The 17,086-nt window shown below is 59.2% G+C and overlaps 1 protein-coding gene across 3 annotated transcripts in view; it reads right to left on the reverse strand.

The window, feature by feature from the left end:
* Positions 1-14,995, reverse strand: part of RFX7 (regulatory factor X7) — a 29,689-nt gene extending 14,694 nt beyond the window's left edge. The window contains exons 1-2 of one of the 3 annotated variants that reach the window (XM_072982112.2): positions 14,763-14,995; positions 607-640 (exon numbers count right to left, since the gene is read on the reverse strand). In XM_072982112.2, the coding sequence (XP_072838213.2) occupies positions 607-640; positions 14,763-14,980 (252 nt within the window). In that variant the 5' untranslated portion in view covers positions 14,981-14,995. Of the gene's footprint in view, positions 1-606; positions 1,485-1,505; positions 4,625-14,762 lie in introns of those variants that run through there. The other 2 variants (XM_078381194.1, XM_078381193.1) reach the window with 2 other exon arrangements.
* Between the last annotated feature and the right edge of the window lie 2,091 nt (positions 14,996-17,086).

Below are 17,086 nucleotides of genomic sequence, written 5' to 3' on the forward strand. Positions count from 1 at the left end.
AGGCAGGCCGGGCTGGTGAGCGAGCGCACAAGCAGGGCCTCCTTAGCAGCCGCCCCCAGACTGCCAAGCTCCCGCCTACGAAATGTCAGGCCGGCTCCTTCACAGCTGCACCCGTGGCAGGCAGCCAAAAAAACACTTTACCCCACATGGCCTTTGGTCTTTAACCTTGGCTTCAAATCTGGCTTTTAAAATTGGTTTCAACTGCTGCTCAAAGAATGTTTTAATCTATTTTCTGCACGTCGCTGTGGCAGCCACACGGGAGTGGCGTCCCCTCGGGAGACACACAGGAGTCACGGAGCTGGTCCGTGTGCTATTAGACCCCCCCTCCCTCCACGAACCTCCTGGCCTCAACCCAAGTCCCTCCGATGGCTGGTTCAAAGGGAGCTGGGGGCTCACATGAAAAGGAAATCAAGATACTGTCCTAACTTTTAAGGGTGCTTTACAGTCGGTCTCTCCTGCTCCTTTTTAGATTGCAGAGACACTGACAGAGCGTTACAGATCAAGAACACCCCTTCCTTACTCCAGAGGCCAGCCTCACCCACTTCGTCCGCCCCTGCACAAATCGTGGCCACGTAACAACCACGGGCGCTTCCGCTTTGAACTTACCAAAATGCAGTCCACTTTAGATTGCACAGTTTTGCTAGACAAAAGAGAACAAAAGGGAAAACAAAGGTTTATACATAAGGCGACGATTTGTATGGCTTCACATACAGAATTATGCAGCAACTGAAACATCTGTTTGGATTTTGCTGGCGGCAGTGAGAGGTTCTTCCCTCGGGTAGCCGCCGGCCAATTCCCCAGGGAGCTGCCACCAGACACCCCACCCCCCCGTCCCTGGCAAACGCTCGGGGCTCCATCGACAGGGCCCCTATCCTGAGCGGTACTGGACACCTGCTGGCTCAACCAGCCTCCCAGGAGTCGCCTCTTTCGCAACTCAGCAAGAGGATCCGCAGGTCTTCCCATGTGGTGGCAACCTCAGCAGCAAGGCCCTGCCCTAGAAACCAAGCCCTCACACGACACGGGGCGCTGAGGCCACCGAGCTCTGCTCAGCCACAAGTGGGGCTAGTGGCTGCCCGCCCGCGTGCCCACTCCTCGGGCCGTGGCTCTGGCTCCCTGCCACCCCCACCGCAGCCCCTCTGGCCCCTTCTCCTCCCAGGCCCCCTGCGTCTCCCTGCCCGTGCACTTCGCCCCTCCCATTCGACCCCCTCAACTCGCAAAAAGAGCCTTGCCGTGGGCTGCCCCCCACCCCTAGGGCGCCAGCTCTCTTTTAACGTTCAGAGGAGATCAGTCTGCGCTGCCAGGGTGGCCAATGCTCGTCCCCAGCCGGCGTCTCCGTCTACTACAGGTCCCCCACGGAGAACACGCTCAGGCCCCACCGGGGATGGGGGCTTTTCTCAAGCCCCCTCCCTTCCTGGTTCCCATCCAAGGATGGCCCCATCCTCACAAGAGTCCTGGTGGCGAGATCCCCTCCACCCCCCCCCGCCCTGCCCCCTCTCGTTACCTACTCTCTTCCTTTAGGAACCCTCCATGGTCGCATCCTGCAGCCGCCGCAGCTGCCGCAACCGCAGATTCTGGACGTTCCTTTGGGGTGCCTTCATCCAGAAGGATGCTACTCGGTCAGCCCTCAGCCAACGGCCCACTGATTTCTGAGCAGGATCCCTTGTGCCCGATTCAAGAGAGAGAAAGCCGCCCCCGACCCCCCGCCCCCTGCCCTCTTCCTGCCTACGCCAGGCACCCGCTGTCTCTCGGCCCTCACTGTGTCCTCCCTCCCCCAGGGCCTCAGCCCCCTTTTTCTTGCCCTGAAGAGCCGTAGGGAGGAGGCCTGGCCTCCTCGTCCAGCTCTCACGGGGCGTCCTTCCTTCCCCCGGTTGCCCAAAGGGAGCGAGGCCCTGAACAGAGCCGCCCCCCCCACACCCGAAGGCCGGGAGCCCCGAGCCCCAATGGGGGCAAAGCCTTCCAGCGGGGCTGCGACCAGGGGAGCCCGTCGGTCTGCTTGCTCCACACCCTGGATCTCTCCGGGCAGGAGGAAGAAAGGGGGCCCCCTTCTCTGCCCGCAGAGCCGACCCTGACCTTAACCCACCGACAGACTAACGTGGGAACAATCATACCAGGATGAGTCCAGGGAGCAGGGAGACCAGAGAAGAGAGGTGTGAGCGGCGCTGGCAGACGGCTGGCCCCTGGCAAGACCCGTCAGGGCCCATTTGGCCACCCTCGCCAAATGCTGCAAAGACTTGCACTGGATTTTTCCTCTTCCCTCCCCCTTCCTTCTTCCTTGTGTGCCATGTCTTAAATCTAGAGTACAAGTCGATTCACACCCTACTTATTTTGTAAGCCTCTCCGGGAACCCTTTTGGGATGGGGTGTAAATGACATTATTAAATAATAAAACACGCCTCTACCCGAACCAAAGAATTCAGGGCACCTGCTGGACATCAAAGGGAACGGCCAGAGAAACCACAACTTCCAGCTTGAGTCATTTGACCCTAATTTAGCTCTGTGAGACCCCGGGGGGGGGGGGGAGAAACCCCTAGGCAGGACACAAGGTTTTTGTAACTCTGGTTCATTCTCTCCTCCTGCAAGGGGACACCCGGTCCTTGACAGATCCTGCCTGCTTGCGATGGACTCTCCTCTCTCCCTCTCTCTCTCTCTGCCACGTTCTGGCATTCTGGACCTGCGGCGCCGGGCGGTTCTCCTCACCTCTCCTTTCCCCTGTGCTCCAAATGAACCCAAATGATAAGGAACAGAGAAACGCCAAGCTCCCCATTTAGAGACACACAACCAACCCCCCCCCCCGCGTGGTGCCAGTGGTGTCCTCCCTCTCCTCCTCCCTCCCAGCCTTCCTGTCGGCCCCACAGGAGGGGACGAGACATGTCTGTCACAAGGACAGCGTGGCTCCTTGAAAGGAGGAGGGCGGGACAGAATCGGGCGGCTGGAAAACAAATGTGGGCAAAGGGCCTTTTCAAAGCTCCCTCATTTCTGCCACCTTTTTGAGACCGTCAAACGGGCGGTGGCGTCCTGAGTCTCGGACAAGCCCTTCCGCCTGCCAGGCACCACCTCCCCTGAGACCGTGGCCAGCATTTAAACCTGCCTCCTCCAAGTGGAAGCTATTTGCCGAAGCCCCACCAGAACAATGCCTGCACCAGGCAACGGGGAGGGAGGGGCTCGGGTCAAGAGCCAAGGGACCCCGGGGGGGGGGGGTGTGCCCTGCAGGGTTGGCCATTCGCAAAGAAAGCTGCCAGCCGGCCCGCAATGCTTTGGGCTGTTCCGGTGGTGGAGGAGCTTTTTCCGCAGCAGCCGTGGCCAACTCGGAGCACCTTTTGACTTAAAGGAAAGGCCAAAAAAGGCCACTTTTCCCTGGAAAGGGCTTGTCCTCAAGACTCCTGGGCTGTTGTGAAACCGGACCTTTGCACGCCAGGCTGTGCCGAGGAGTTCAACCCGGGACGAGCCAGCCAGCCAGCCAGCCAGCCAGCTTCTCAGTGACCCCAAGCAAGAGGCAGACTACTTGCTTGCTTGCCCTTCTCGCTTCCCGGCTGACCCTGGCGCTCGGCCACCACCGGCTCCTCCCGAGTCCGGCTCCCTACAGGTACAAGGTGGAGGACACACCAAGCGCGCTTGCGGCATGGAAGCCAGGCCTCCTTCACCTCCCCTGCTTTCACCCTCAACCTTTAACTCCTTCCTCTCTCCAGGGAAGCCCATCAGGCCGAGTGTGGGAAGACGCAAGACGGACAGAAGACTGAGAAGAGGACACAAAAGACACGGGACACAGCTGGACGCAGCCCTCCACGCAGAACACCTTCCTATTTTCTGAAACCCAGAAAGGTGACAACACAGGTGGTCCTTGACCGGAATGGGGGAGGGGCCAGGGGCCAGAGGGTGCTCCGGCCACCTAGACTTTGGGGGGACAGCCCCCTCCCCCCATTCAGGTCGCAAAGCACTGAGTGAAACTCGTTTCGGATCGGAAGTGGCCTACAAGCCTCCAGGCGTTTGGCTCCCCGCAGACTCACTCTGTGCAAGGGCCAGGCTTTCCGACACTTAGCATGCGCTGAAATACTTCCCCATCTGTCCAGAGCCCTCCAATCTGTTTTTGAGGGGGGGGTCACCCTGAGAACGCCCAGGAGCCCACGACAACCGTAAGGAATGAGCCAACAAGGGGAAGAGGAAACACAGGGGTGCCCGTACTTTGGGATTTTGCCCTCCAGCTCTGCATCCTCATTGTGAGAACCTGAGATATGCTCAGCGCCTCCGATGGTTCCCTCCCCGACACCCTGAAGCGTTGCCACGACTTTTGGCCGAAGGGCGGCAAATGGGCACGGAGCGAACTTGCAACCTGTTCGGGCCTGCCATGCTCTCAGTTCAGGGAGGACTGCCTCATAACACGGAGGCACAGGATCGTGGCCTCAGAGGCGGGGCGGTGGAAGACCGGCCACAATAAGAAGAGAAACACAGGCCCAGAAACACCTCTGGAACTCTAAAAACACCCTCCGTTTTATCCAATTATTACTTTAGGAACATGAAGAAATGTATCCCCTAAAATGTATAAACATTACAAACAACATCAAAGACATTTTACTGCCTTAGCAAACATAAAAGCCTTCACTTATAACTTAGTTACTATCTGAAATTATACTGTTTGGCATATTTTTGAGATTTGAACACACATACACAAAGAGTACACATGTACACATGTACACATGTACATATACATGCATACATACATGCATGCATGCATGCATGCACACAGAGTATATATGTTTATGTGTGTGTGTGTGTGTGTGTATATATATATACACACACACATATATATGTATATATGTATGTATGCATGTATGTATGTACATGTGTACTCTTTGTGTATGTGTTCTGTACTGATACAGTATATATATAATCAGAATGTGAATAAATAAATATTCCCCATAATTAAAGAGAGAGGGGCCAAGTGCTGGACCTTAGGCAAGGCAGTCTAGTATGGACAAAGCCTCCAGACTTGCCCCGTGCCCCCCTCTGACCACCCCAGATCACCTTCTGTGGTCAGCCACAAGTGGCTCAGGCCACTGATTCCAGGCCAGCCAAAAGCTTCCCGGCTGTCCAGGGAGGTTTCCATTTGCATTTGAATTGGAACCTACCTAATCTGCAGTTCCTGAACCAAAAACACTAATGGAAACATACAGCAGTATTTCAGGATCAATATGTCTCAGCCCGACGACTTAAAAATGCACAGAAAATGGTACGTTGCGGGGACATTTATAGACAAAAAGTGCCTTTGCGTGGAAATAATGGTGGGAATCTTACTGGCGACCACTGGTGGTTTGCGCCGCTTGCTCTGGCGAACAGACTAGGTGCTCGGTGGGCCATCAGGAATGTGACCAGGCAGGCGCCCGGCTGAGAGAGGCTCCGCCATCTTGTCAATGAGCTGCAATTAGCCACAGCAAATCACGCACAGCTGAGATGAACAGCGAGAGGGTTCCAGCCCGTGCGCACCAGCGGAAGGGCTCGGCCTGAGGCCCCTCGGCAGGTACACAAAGACTAGCTGGCGCCCGCCAAACGCCACGTTTGCAAGGGGGCCACCAACACATGCCCCTGCAGGAGCAGAGGGGGGGGAAGAAATGGGGTGACCACCGCACCACCACCACCACCACCAGAGGGTGTGGGGTGGGGGTCATGCCATCCCTGACTCCGCTCCTCTCCTTCCCTGCCCTAAATCTCCAACATGGTGCCCTTTCCCCTCAGTCAGCAGAACTGACTGCCTGCCTGCCCGGGCAGCCCACTGGGGGCCCGTGTGTGTGTGTGTGTGTGTGTGTGTGTGTGTGTGTGTGTGTGTGTGTGTGTGTGTGTGTGTGTGTGTGTGTGTGTGTGTGTGTGTGTGTGTGTGTGTGTGTGTGTGTGTGTGTGTGTGTGTGTGTGTGTGTGTGTGTGTGTGTGTGTGTGTGTGTGTGTGTGTGTGTGTGTGTGTGTGTGTGTGTGTGTGTGTCCCCTGCCCGGGCAGCCCACTGGGGGCCCGTGTGTGTGTGTGTGTTTCACCCCTCCCCAGCCAACCTCTCCCCATCCACCCCCTATGCTGGCTACATGGACCAGGGCAATATGTTTTAGCACCTTGAACGCAATTCAGGATTGTCCGGCACCTCCTGCTATTCCTCTGCCACCCGGCAGGCCCCGTCACCCTTACCCACCTCCCTAAATTAGCCAAAGCCCCATATTCACAGACGGTGGCGATGCCTTTGGTGAGGGCTCAGCGTCTGGACACAAAAGCGATTAGCACAAAAGCTTTAATGAATCTAAAATGAAAAAAAAAACTGAAACACAGAGATTAAATCCCAAAAGCACAACAGCAAAGGCAGCGGCAATTTTCAACACGGCCCTAAATGACATTAATCGGGGTTTCTGGGTGCTATTGCTGCCCAAGCCCCCCCAGCCTTTTTGTCTAGACATCTAATCCACAAATGGGGAAGGCGGGGAGAGAAAGCCAGCCCTCCCCCCCCTCCCCCATCATTTCAGGTCTTTTCATCAGGACAGTAAAAAAAATCATGTCATGGTCAGCACAACACAAAGCAACAAGCTATAAGCCCCCCCCCGCCCCAAAGGTGGTCGTATCCTGAAACAGACTCTTAGCAAGCGCTCCCCAATGGTTCTCCTACACCTGCAGAAGCAGGTAAGGGCCAGGAAGGGAACCTGAAGAGGATCCCAAACGTCAGCTGAAAATAAGGGGAAACCATAACGGCCACAATCCTGTTCACCCTTACTTCAGATCCTGTCTTGGGCGCTTTGCTTCTGAGAAAACCTCCACAGAACGAGCGCTTTTATTGGGGAGAAAGCTCAGCTGAAGCCTGCAGAAGGCACTTTCACAAACCCAGCCCGGATCCCAATGAATAACAGCTCCACACTGAATTGTCACCTGAGATGTTCACCAAGAGGGCTTGTGAAAATCTGAGGTTTCTGGGGCAGGTAACGGTTGTGAGCTCACCCACCAGCCACACCTTGGAACAGGTGCAGATCAATTAAATGCTAGCATATCCCAGAACTGAATGAGTCTGCCTATTAGGGTCAATCCTCACAATAGCACCATTTTGAAAAAAACCTATACAAAATTATAACCCTTGGGTAAATATTGATAGCTGGCACAGCGCCTTCTCCTACCCAGTTCTGCCAGCGCCACTTGTTCCAGCCAGGTCGGGCAATTGAGGGGCCTACCGCCGAGGGAGGTCCGGAAGGAGAGAACGAGGAACCAGGCCTTCTCGGCAGTGGCCCCTCGCCTCTGGAACAACCTGCCCGTGGAGATCCCCCTGGCTCCCTCTCTGGGTGTCTTTAGAAGTAAACTCAAGACTTGGCTATTTGGGCAGGCTTTCCCTCCTGCTGTATCTTATATTCACATTTTACCATCTTGGATTTATTGCATGTTTATTGCTTTTACTGTTTATAAATTTGTAATGCCACCCAGAACAGACCTTTGGTCTAGATGGGCGGGGAATAAATCTAATAAAATAAAATTATATATAAATGAAGAATTTTCTCCTATATTTCTATATGCAAGGGGAAGTTTTAAAGTTGCATCAGCACAACATTTTCATAGCATAGGGGGTGAATTTCAATTCCGGAAATAGCAAACAAAGGCTTGACATCTGTATGTGAGTTGACAGGAACGTTAAGAAAAATACTTGGGGATGAAGGAAGATTTGACAACACAAGTTAAATGAGATTTATGCCCTAAAATAACACCTACACATTTCAGAAAATTATTTCTGTTCCCAGAAACAGTCCTGAAAATGTGTGACACAACTTACTGGGAGCAATTAATACAGCTGCACAGCTGGAAAGTAAACCACGGTGTTTGACAAAAACTGGCCAAATGGAAAGAAAGCAGGCAAAATGTTAATGACTTCTTTCAAAAGCAATGCGCCTTCCCATTATTGGAAGTAAACAGACATGCTTCCCCCCCCCAAAAAAAATCTACTGGATATTTATTCTGGATTTCGTACATTCAGCAATTGCATATATTTTGCATTCATTTATATTTGTGCCATTTATCTTAGTTATTTTTTTTTAATGTTAAAGGCTAGCAGAGTCTATAACAAGATGCTGCTGTGGTCTTCACCGCTAAAAGAAGCGCCCATTTTCCAGGGTACCCCCACACACTTTTTTCTCAACGAGACTCCGCTCCAACCCCTGCACCCCTCCCTCACTCCAGTTTTGCTTTCCTTGACACCTGATAATCAGCAATTCAGATTGATTCAGAGCCACCTATTTTTCCTTTCCTATTTTTTAAAAACAAACCTTATGTAGTTTTCAGATTCCCCTACCTCATTTCTCAGTGTCCTGATTTGGCTTCCCTTCTGTCGGCGCCCATGCCCTGAACTCTTTCTTCAGAGAGAATCCTATTCAGCAGGAATGCGTGTGTGCAGGTGTGTCGTTTTGAAATCAAAACAAAATGCCAAGGTGTTACGCCCTCGGCACACGTGTGCATGTGTGTGTTTTTCTTTGCACCACGACTAAACTGTATGTGAATCAAATTCCACCAACTGGATTCCTACATTCTCCTTGTGGGGTGGTCAATCTGGTCCTTTGGCCATGTCCTATCTCACTTGCTTTACCATGCTCACCTGTTTTGTATTTATTTATTTAATTAATTTCATTTATTTACCGCCCATCTGGCAGCCAAGGCCACCCTGGGCGATTTAGAGCAAATAACAAAAAAAACAGAGGAACAAAATAGCAAATCAAAAATCATAAAATGAAGATAAAATATTAATACAATAAATACAATTAAAAGCGTAGAAAAATAAAAACATGGAATATGGCAGTATGATAGAAGTTATTGGACACGATTGCATCAGAGGGGTGTGTGTGTGTGTGTGTGTGTGTGTGTGTGTGTGTGTGTGTGTGTGTGTGTGTGTGTGTGTGTGTGTGTGTGTGTGTGTGTGTGTGTGTGTGTGTGTGTGTGTGTGTGTGTGTGTGTGTGTGTGTGTGTTAAAAATTCAAACAATTGCAAGGCCCTTTCTGAGGCCAGGTTGTCAATGCAAGAGGAGAGGGTAGAAAAGTTACATATAACAAATCTAGGATGAATGGCCATGAAAGACCGCTGTAAAAAAAAAGCATTATCACAGTATTCCAAAAAAGGATACCAGTATCATTGGTGCACTCCTTTTTTCAGATATTTCTTTCTGAGCCTGTACCATAGATAAAAGGTCTTTTTGAAGGCTCCTTCCTCCACTAGCAAACCATGCAAGGCCAAACACCTTGGCCTTTTGTTTTGATTCCAAAACAACAACAGATTCTTCTTCTTCTTCTTCTTTGTGTAACCCTTGTTTATTTCACATTTCCTCCAAGAGGGTGTGGCAGGAGCATTCCAACCAAATCAAACCCCCTGGGAAGGAAGGGCAGGGCAGGTGAGGTGGCTGACTGACCCGAAGTGAAAGGCCGTTCACCTCCTAAGGCCTTTTCCTTCTAAGGTCCAGGTGGTGAACAGATGTTGCTGAACTACAACTCCCATCGTTCCGGCTCACTCACAACCAACAGCCTCTCGAGGGGGCCATGGGTTCCCCATCTTGGCACACAGGATCCCAGCGCTGATGAATTGGATTGCACAGAATTCTGCACCTGAGCTTCTCCAGTCCCTGCGTTCAACCCTATCATCACGACACCATATGGGTCCCTTATTAACAATGCTACTAACACGGACACTGTTATTTGATATTCTTATATTTTTAACCCCAAAGCACTCCCAGATTGACTCCACTAATATATTATCATCCATTCATATTGTGAACATGGAAAATTAGCAGTTGCCTAAGGAAGGCCTCGGGTTCAGTCGCCTTCCTTCCTCTAGTCTAGGCAGCCCCCCCTCTAGCTGCCGGGAATCTGAAAACGGGCGGCTCATTTGAGGCCGCTGCGCACGCAAGGCGGCTGCCATGAGCCTCCGTGACTCCCCCTTGGAGTCTGGCCAAGGTTTGAGGGGCATTTCCCCCTCCCCCCCAGCGGAGCCTGGGGAGGACGGTCCCCTGGCCACCCCTGCTGGCCCCACGGAGGGTCAGAAGCTGAGCCAGGAGGCCCAGGCGGACCCTCGCCTGCAGCCCTGCGGCCCAAGCAGCACGGCCAGGCCTCAAGCGAGTCAAACAGCCGCCCCCAGAGAGCCACGGCCAGGTGGCCTGGGGATCTGGGACGCTCCAGGTCAAGGAGATCGGGGGGGGGGGTTTGAAGCAACCTAGCCGGCTCCCTCCCACACCACTAGATTCCCCGTGGCACCTCACCATCCTGAGCACCTGGAAACTACTTGTGGGAACAGCCCACGTCACACACCCTCCGGGGTTCCTGGGTGCCCCAACCGACTCCTGCCATGGGGAGGGCCAGGTATCTAAGGAATCCTCCCGCATTCGCTTCCCTGGGCAAATCCCTGAACAAAGATTCGCAGGACCAATCCAGGACCTGATGCGGCATTTTCAAGAGCCTGCCACACAGGTGGTGGCAGGGAAAGCTGACCAGTCCTCTGGGGTTTAATGGCAACTAACTGTCCAGCGGCGATGCTTCTCTCAGGAGGCACCAAAATAAATTCACCAGCAGCTAAAAGAATAACCAGTGTTGAACGCTGATGATGGTAACGCTGGCGGTGGCAGCAATAGTGCTGCGTTGCTCCGAAGGAAGCCCCCCACACACACACACTGGCTGCTGCCCTTCCAGAGTCAGGACACGCTCAAACTTGCGTTCCAGGAGCTGCTCCACCCTGCCGGGCTCTTCTGAAGCAGCAAACTGGGAGCGGCAACCCACTCCAGCCGAAGTGGCTGGGAGGGCCCACTAATTGGCGCGCTCAGATTTCAGCCACTGGGGCTGCGCCCGTCTCCGTGGTGGGGCAGGGCCTTGGCACCGGCTTGCTACCGCCACAGGGCATAAGGGACAGCGGCCTTTCCTGATCCAGGCAGCAGAAGGAAGCAAGCCACCATTGCAATATCTGGGAAAGAGCACTGGTTTCTGAAGCATTTGCTTAAGGGCAGCCCTCCAATCCTTTGGCCATCTCATGAGAAGAGGAGACTCCCTGGGAAAGGCCCTGATGTTGGGAAAGTGTGAGGGCAAGAAGAAAAGGGGACGACCGAGGACGAGATGGCTGGACAGGGTCATCGAAGGGACCAACATGACTTTGACCCAACTCCGGGAGGCAGTGGAAGACAGGACGGCCTGGCGTGCTCTCTGGTCCAGGGGGTCACAAAGAGTCGGACACGACTTAACGACTAAATAACAACAACAGCCCTCTCTCGAAAACAGGTCTGGTCAAAGAAAAGCTCCTTTTTTTGGTGCCAGCTCCAGTTACAGCCCAACTTGGAAACAGACCTCGGTTTAAAAATTCCACCCTCCTCTCCTCCGTAACCTTTTCTCCAAGCAGCTGAGGACAGCCTGTGTGCCGCTCCCCAGGGGCACCTCTCTGGATCCCGCTTCCTCTCCTGTTGCTCTACAGGCAGATCTGGCCAAAAGGCGGTGCGGGCCCAATTCCCCCCCCCCCCATGGCAGGGGCTGGAACAGAACCACCACCCACTCCGCACCCGCCCAGGGAGGCACCAACCGGCTTTGGACACATGGACCATCACTGGGCACTGTTAAGGCTGCAATCGTATCCACCTTTACTCAGAATCAAGTCTCATGAATTTCAGGGAAGCTTACTCTCTTGTAAGTCTGTTTTGGACTGCAGCCAAGAGAGACTGAATCAATCCTCCCTTGATATCAGGAGTTAACATACAGTCCTTCAGACACTCTTTCCGGTTGAGATAGGGGACATGCCGGCTTCAGGCATAGCACAAAGCACTTTATATACATATATTTATATATATATGTACAGTATATGTATGTATATATTTGTTTGTTTACTTAGATGCTTATTGGATTTCTAGCCGGCTTTCTGCCAAAGCTTTAAGCTCTCAGATTGTGTGGCCTCCTTCTAAGGCGCAACATCACAGCGAGCCATTTTCCACGAAACCCCTGGCCCCGCCAGCGCATGACCGACCGACCGACCACCCAGTCCAGAGAAGGAGCTGCCCTCCAGCTGAGAAGGAAAGGGACCCCCCCCCCGGGACGGGTCCATGCAGAGCACCTGCTGTTTTCACAGCCCTTCAAGAGCAAGGGATAAGATGCAAACGCAGCACACCTCTGCCGCCTGCCGGGTGTGTGTGTGTGTGTGAGCTTCTAAGGAGGAGCACGGCGCCCACCTGCCCACCCACCCACCCACCCAAGGAAACATGGGGCTGGGTCCAGTAGCTGTTTCATAGTCATGGATGGCGCACAATGCCTTTTAAATTCTCGGGACACCCCCATCAAGGCCTCCAGGTCCGTAATGGCACGCACCACCCCATCTCCCTGTGGGGCACCTCAGTCCACCTCCCTGGGAAACTGGGGGGCATTGGCCCTGCAGGGTCAAGGCAGGGCTAAGCGGTCTTGGACCAAGAACAGGAGGGGGCCCGGACCCTCCCCAGCACTGGGTCCACCTGTGGTTGTTGCCAGGCGGCAGGAAGAGGGGCTCCCCCCATCTCCTTCTGCCTTGCTGGAAGAAAAGCTGAAACACCCACCGAGAACTGTTCCAGCTCCAGCCCACCAAATTCATATTGGGGTGTGTGTGTCTCTTCCCCCCCCCTCCTGCTCTGGATGGCTGTCCCGGAGAGGAACTGGGCCATGAAAAGGGGGTCGGGTCCTGGGGCCAGGATCCTGACCCTCAAGAAATCCCCTGGGCTCCCTTCCTTCCACGGAAGGAGGGAGGCTTGGACGACCTGCCCTTCCTCCCGAGGACCTCACGGGGGGGGGGCAAACCTCGGTCGCTGGCCAGGCCCCCTCCTCCCGACCCCGCCGCCTTTCCAGGAAACAACCACCAAAGAGGGGGGGTGGCGCCGGGGGGGTGTGTGGGGTGGGGGGCGCCCCCCCCCCGCCGCCCGCCCCGGTGGTGGCTTCTCTTTCCAGGAGAGGGGCCCCGGGACGGGCCGAGGAGGGGGCGAGGGCGCTTGTTGTTGCCGCCGGGTGCCGGGCCTCCCCCTGCCCGCAGCCCCGGTTCGCGCCGCGGGGAGAGGCGCTTGCGAGGAGGAGCCATTTTGTCTTCCGACTGGAACGCTCCACGCCTCCCTCCGCCGCCGCCGCCGCCGCCGATGTCAACACGCGGGGTCCGGAGCGCCGGGGAAGAGCCGCGGGGGTGGGGGTGGGGGGTGCCGGCGGGGGCTCTCTGAGGAGCCCTCCCTCCCTCCCTCCCTCCCTGCCGCCGCGGCGACCCCCCCCGCCAGCCCCCCCCCCCCGCCCGAGTCGCCGTCAACAAAACAATGGCCGCGTGCGAAGCCCGAGCTGAGCCCTCGGCGGCTGGAGGGCGGGCGGGCGGGCAGGAGGAGTTGGAGAGCCGCTCCCAGGGCCGGCGGCGGCGTCCCCCCCCCCTCCATCACCACCTCCACCCCCACCGACCCCACCCCTCGGGGGGGAGACCGGCTTCCTTCTTCCCCCCGCGACCCCCTCCCTCTTGTTGATGCCTCTGCCCGCCGCAATATGCCTCCTGCACACGCCGGGCACGCCGCCTCGCCTGCCCTGCCCTGCCCGGCCCTCCCCGCCCCGCCTCGCCCGCAGGCAGCGGCGACGGAAGCCCAGCCCGCCCCGCCCCGCCCCGGGGGGGGGCTCCTCCCGTGCCCGGTTCGCAGCCGCCTCGCCTCCCCCCCTCCCTGTCCTTCCCCCCCCCTCCTCCTCCCCCCCCCCGGGCGGCGGCCATGGCCGTGCCAAGCCGGTCCTTAGGAGACACAAAAGCCGAGGTGGGCGAGGCTGGCAGGAGGACCACCGGGAAGGCAGGCAGGCAGGCAGGCAGGCAGGCAGGCGGCCGCCCCGTGCCAGCGACCCGGAGCCCTTGCCCCCTCCTCGGAAGCCCTCGGGCTTGGCAAGCCGGGCGGGGAGGAGGGCGCCGGAGGAGCTGCCCGGGCACGACCCGCACGCCCCCCCCGCCGGGGCCACCTGCCCGCCCTTGCCTTCCGCAGCGCTCCTGCCGCGGGGCCGGAGGGGGGGCTCAGCAGACCTCCGCCCCCCCTCCGTGGCAAGAGACCCTGGGGGGGGCGGCGGTGGCGGTGGCTGTAAACAAGCCCGGTGCCGCCGCCGCCGCCCCGCCGGAGGAGAGCCCCTCCCCCCCCCGATCTGGGCGTTTGCAGCCGGGAGGAGGAGGAGGGGGGGCGGGCTGTCAACATGCGGCAAAGGCGGCCCCCGCCCCCTCCCCGCCAAGCGCCCCTTCCCCTTGCCCTGCCGGGCGATGCCCTGCAAAGGCGACCCCTCCCGGGCAGGGGGCGCGATCCTTCCCGCCCCCTCCCCGGGGTTGGACGGGGGACTCTCGGGGGAGGGGGCGGCCTTGGGGGGGGTGCTGCCTGCCGCCCTCCTCGCCTCCCCTCCCCTCCCCGCACGGCGAGCGTGTCTGGCTCCCTCCGCAGCGCGGCAGCCAAGTAAACACCTTCCCCCTCCCTCCGCTCCCCCTCCCCCCCCCCGCGCCCTGCAGACGCCCCCCCCCCGCCCCGGGTCGCCGCCCGCCTCGCCCCCTCCCCCCCATGGCCGCCTTCCTCCTCCTCCTCCTCCTCCTCCCGGGGGAAGGCAGGCGAGGCGGGAGCCGGTGCCAGGGTGACAAGCACAACACCGAGTGTCCCCCCTCCCCGCTCGGGAAAAGGGGTGGGGAAAGCCCCCCCACGCCCCCCTGCCCGCCCCGCTGCTGCCCACGAGGCGCCGGCCTGAGCAGCCCTCCGTGTCCCCCCCGTCCCTCCGGGGGCGCGTCCCCCCTCCCGTTCCCGGACTCACCAGATGGAGTTCTTGATCTTGTGCTGCAGCGCGCTGGCCTCCGTCCCTTGCAGCCCCGGCACCAGCGCCGGCAGGGCAGGGGGGGGCCCCGGGGTCGGGGTCGCCGCCCCCGCCGCCCCCGCCGGGGCCCCCGGGGCTGCCCCGCCGCCGCCGCCGCCGCCGCCTCCAGCGCTGGGGGGCTCGGGCGGCGGCTGGGGCTGCAGAGGCTCGTCGGCCATCGCGACCGGGCCGGGTCGGGGCGGGCGGAGCGGAGCGGCGGAGAGGGGCGGGCGGGCGGGCAGGCGAGGGAACGAGCGAGCCGGGAGGGCGGAGAGGACGCGGCCCGGCTAGGCCTTCCCCGCCGCGGGAGCCGCCTGCGCCCTCCGCGCCGCAGCCCTGGCAGGAGGAGGAGCCGCCGCCGCCGCCTGGCCGGGCTGCCAGCTGGGAGGAGGAGGACGCATCCCCGAGGCTCGAGCCCGGCTCTCCCCTTCGTCGCCCTCGCGCCTCGCCGCCGCCGCCGCCGCCGGGAGGGGGATTGGGGGAGGAGGAGGAGGAGGAGGAGGAGGGGAAGGCGAGCAGCAAAAGCAGCAGCAGCAGCAATGGGAGGAGGAGGAGGAGGAGGAGCCTCGGAGGGCCGCCGCCGCTGCCGCCGCTACGCCGGAGGAGGGCGCGGGCGACGCATCGCAGCCCCGCAGCAATCCAGAGGGCCGGCGGCGGCCCCTCGGTTCGGCTCCCGTCAGCTCGGCCGGCTGGCTCCCTCCCTGCCTGCCTGCCTGGCCGCCTGCCCGCTCGGCGTCGGTGGGTCGGTGGGTCGGCCGGCCGGCCGGGCGCAGCCTCTCCTCTCGGGCGCGCAAGCTCAGTGCCGGGCGCCCGCCCTCCTCCTCCTCCTCCTCCTGCTGTCGTCGTCGCGGGAGGCGGAGAGAGCGAGCGAGAGGAGCCGCCGCCGCCGCCGCCGCCGCCGCCCCCGGGGAAGGCGGAAGGAGGGAGCGGGGAGGCCGCCCTTCCCGCGTGCTCCGGCCAGCCGGTCCGGAGCGATGCCCTGCCTGCCTGCCTGCCTGCCTGCCTGGCCCCGCGGATGACGGCGGGGAAGAAGAAGAAGAAGAAGATCCCTCGCCTGACCCCCCCCCCCCCGCCCCGGCCGCCCGCCCGCTGCCCTGCCTGGGGTCGTGGGGGTGGCGGGCGAGGGAGAGCTGGGTTCAGATGCCGCCCCGCTCCACCTCCGAAAGCACACCGGGGGTGGGGTGGGGTGGGGACTGGGGGGCCAGAGGGGGGCCCTTCCACTGGTCCAAAGACACCCCCTCGATAGCCCCGGGAGCGGGCGGGGAGGCGTAGCTGGGGCCGCACGACCTCCGGGGACCCGGGCAGACCCTTCTTTTTTTGGGGGGGGGTTTGCAGGGAAGGGGTCCGACCCACCGAGCCCACCCGCGCCGCCGCCCTCTCTAGGGAAAGGATCCGAGCGCGGCAGGGGGCTGCCCTCCCCGCCCCACTCCTACAGCTGGGGCAGAAGGACTCCGTGGCCGGCCTGATGCGACCCGAGCCCGCTTGGGACCCACAAAGGGAGGGAGGGAGGGAGGGAGGGCCTGTTGGCCAGCAGCAAGGGCCCTGGAGCTGCTTTTTCTTTGGGGGGGGAGAAGGGGGCGTCCCGGGACCTTTGGAACTCCCTGCTCAGGAAACACCCCCCCCAGCCCCTGCTCTGTCAGTATTACTAGTCCTGTATTAGTTCTCCTTCATTTGGTTTGGGAGGGCCTGACAGTCTGAAAGGGGGGGGGGGCGAACCAGGATGAGGCTCCGGCCAGCTGCTGGGGAGCCTGCGGGGGAAGGCGGTGTGGGGGGGGGGCTCCTGCCCTCCTCGTGGGGCCCCATCGGGCTGGTGGAGGCCAAAGCTGGCCCCGGAGGGAAAACGCGGCCCTGGCATCCCGCAGGAGCCGAGGGTGGCCAGGCCCCACGGCCGCCTGGCTGGCACAGAGCCTTGGGCTCCATGGGGGGGGGGTTGCTCCTTCAGGTGGCAGGACATGGGGGGGGGCTGCTCATGGCTGCCCCTGCCTCCTTTCCACCACCCCTGGTACTTTTCCGGTATCGAGAGGTAGACTGCCCCTAGACATGGAGCCCCCACCCGCACCCCCTTCAGAGTCCCTGCCTTGACTGGGTGGGACTGACCTTTCAGGCGCCTGAGGCAAACGCTGAGGGCAGGGAGCTGTGAGGTGCCGCTGGGAGGGGGGGATAGCTGTGGGTGCCCCCCCCTCCCTGGTTTGCCCCTCACGTGAGTGTCCTGCCTGCTCTTTGGACAGAGGAGGCCATGGCGTCGCCAGGCCCGGGGACCAGGCGGCCCTTTCGGGATCAGGCCG

Source organism: Pogona vitticeps, chromosome 12 (genome assembly GCF_051106095.1).
Source record: "Pogona vitticeps strain Pit_001003342236 chromosome 12, PviZW2.1, whole genome shotgun sequence".
Taxonomy (NCBI): domain Eukaryota; kingdom Metazoa; phylum Chordata; class Lepidosauria; order Squamata; family Agamidae; genus Pogona; species Pogona vitticeps.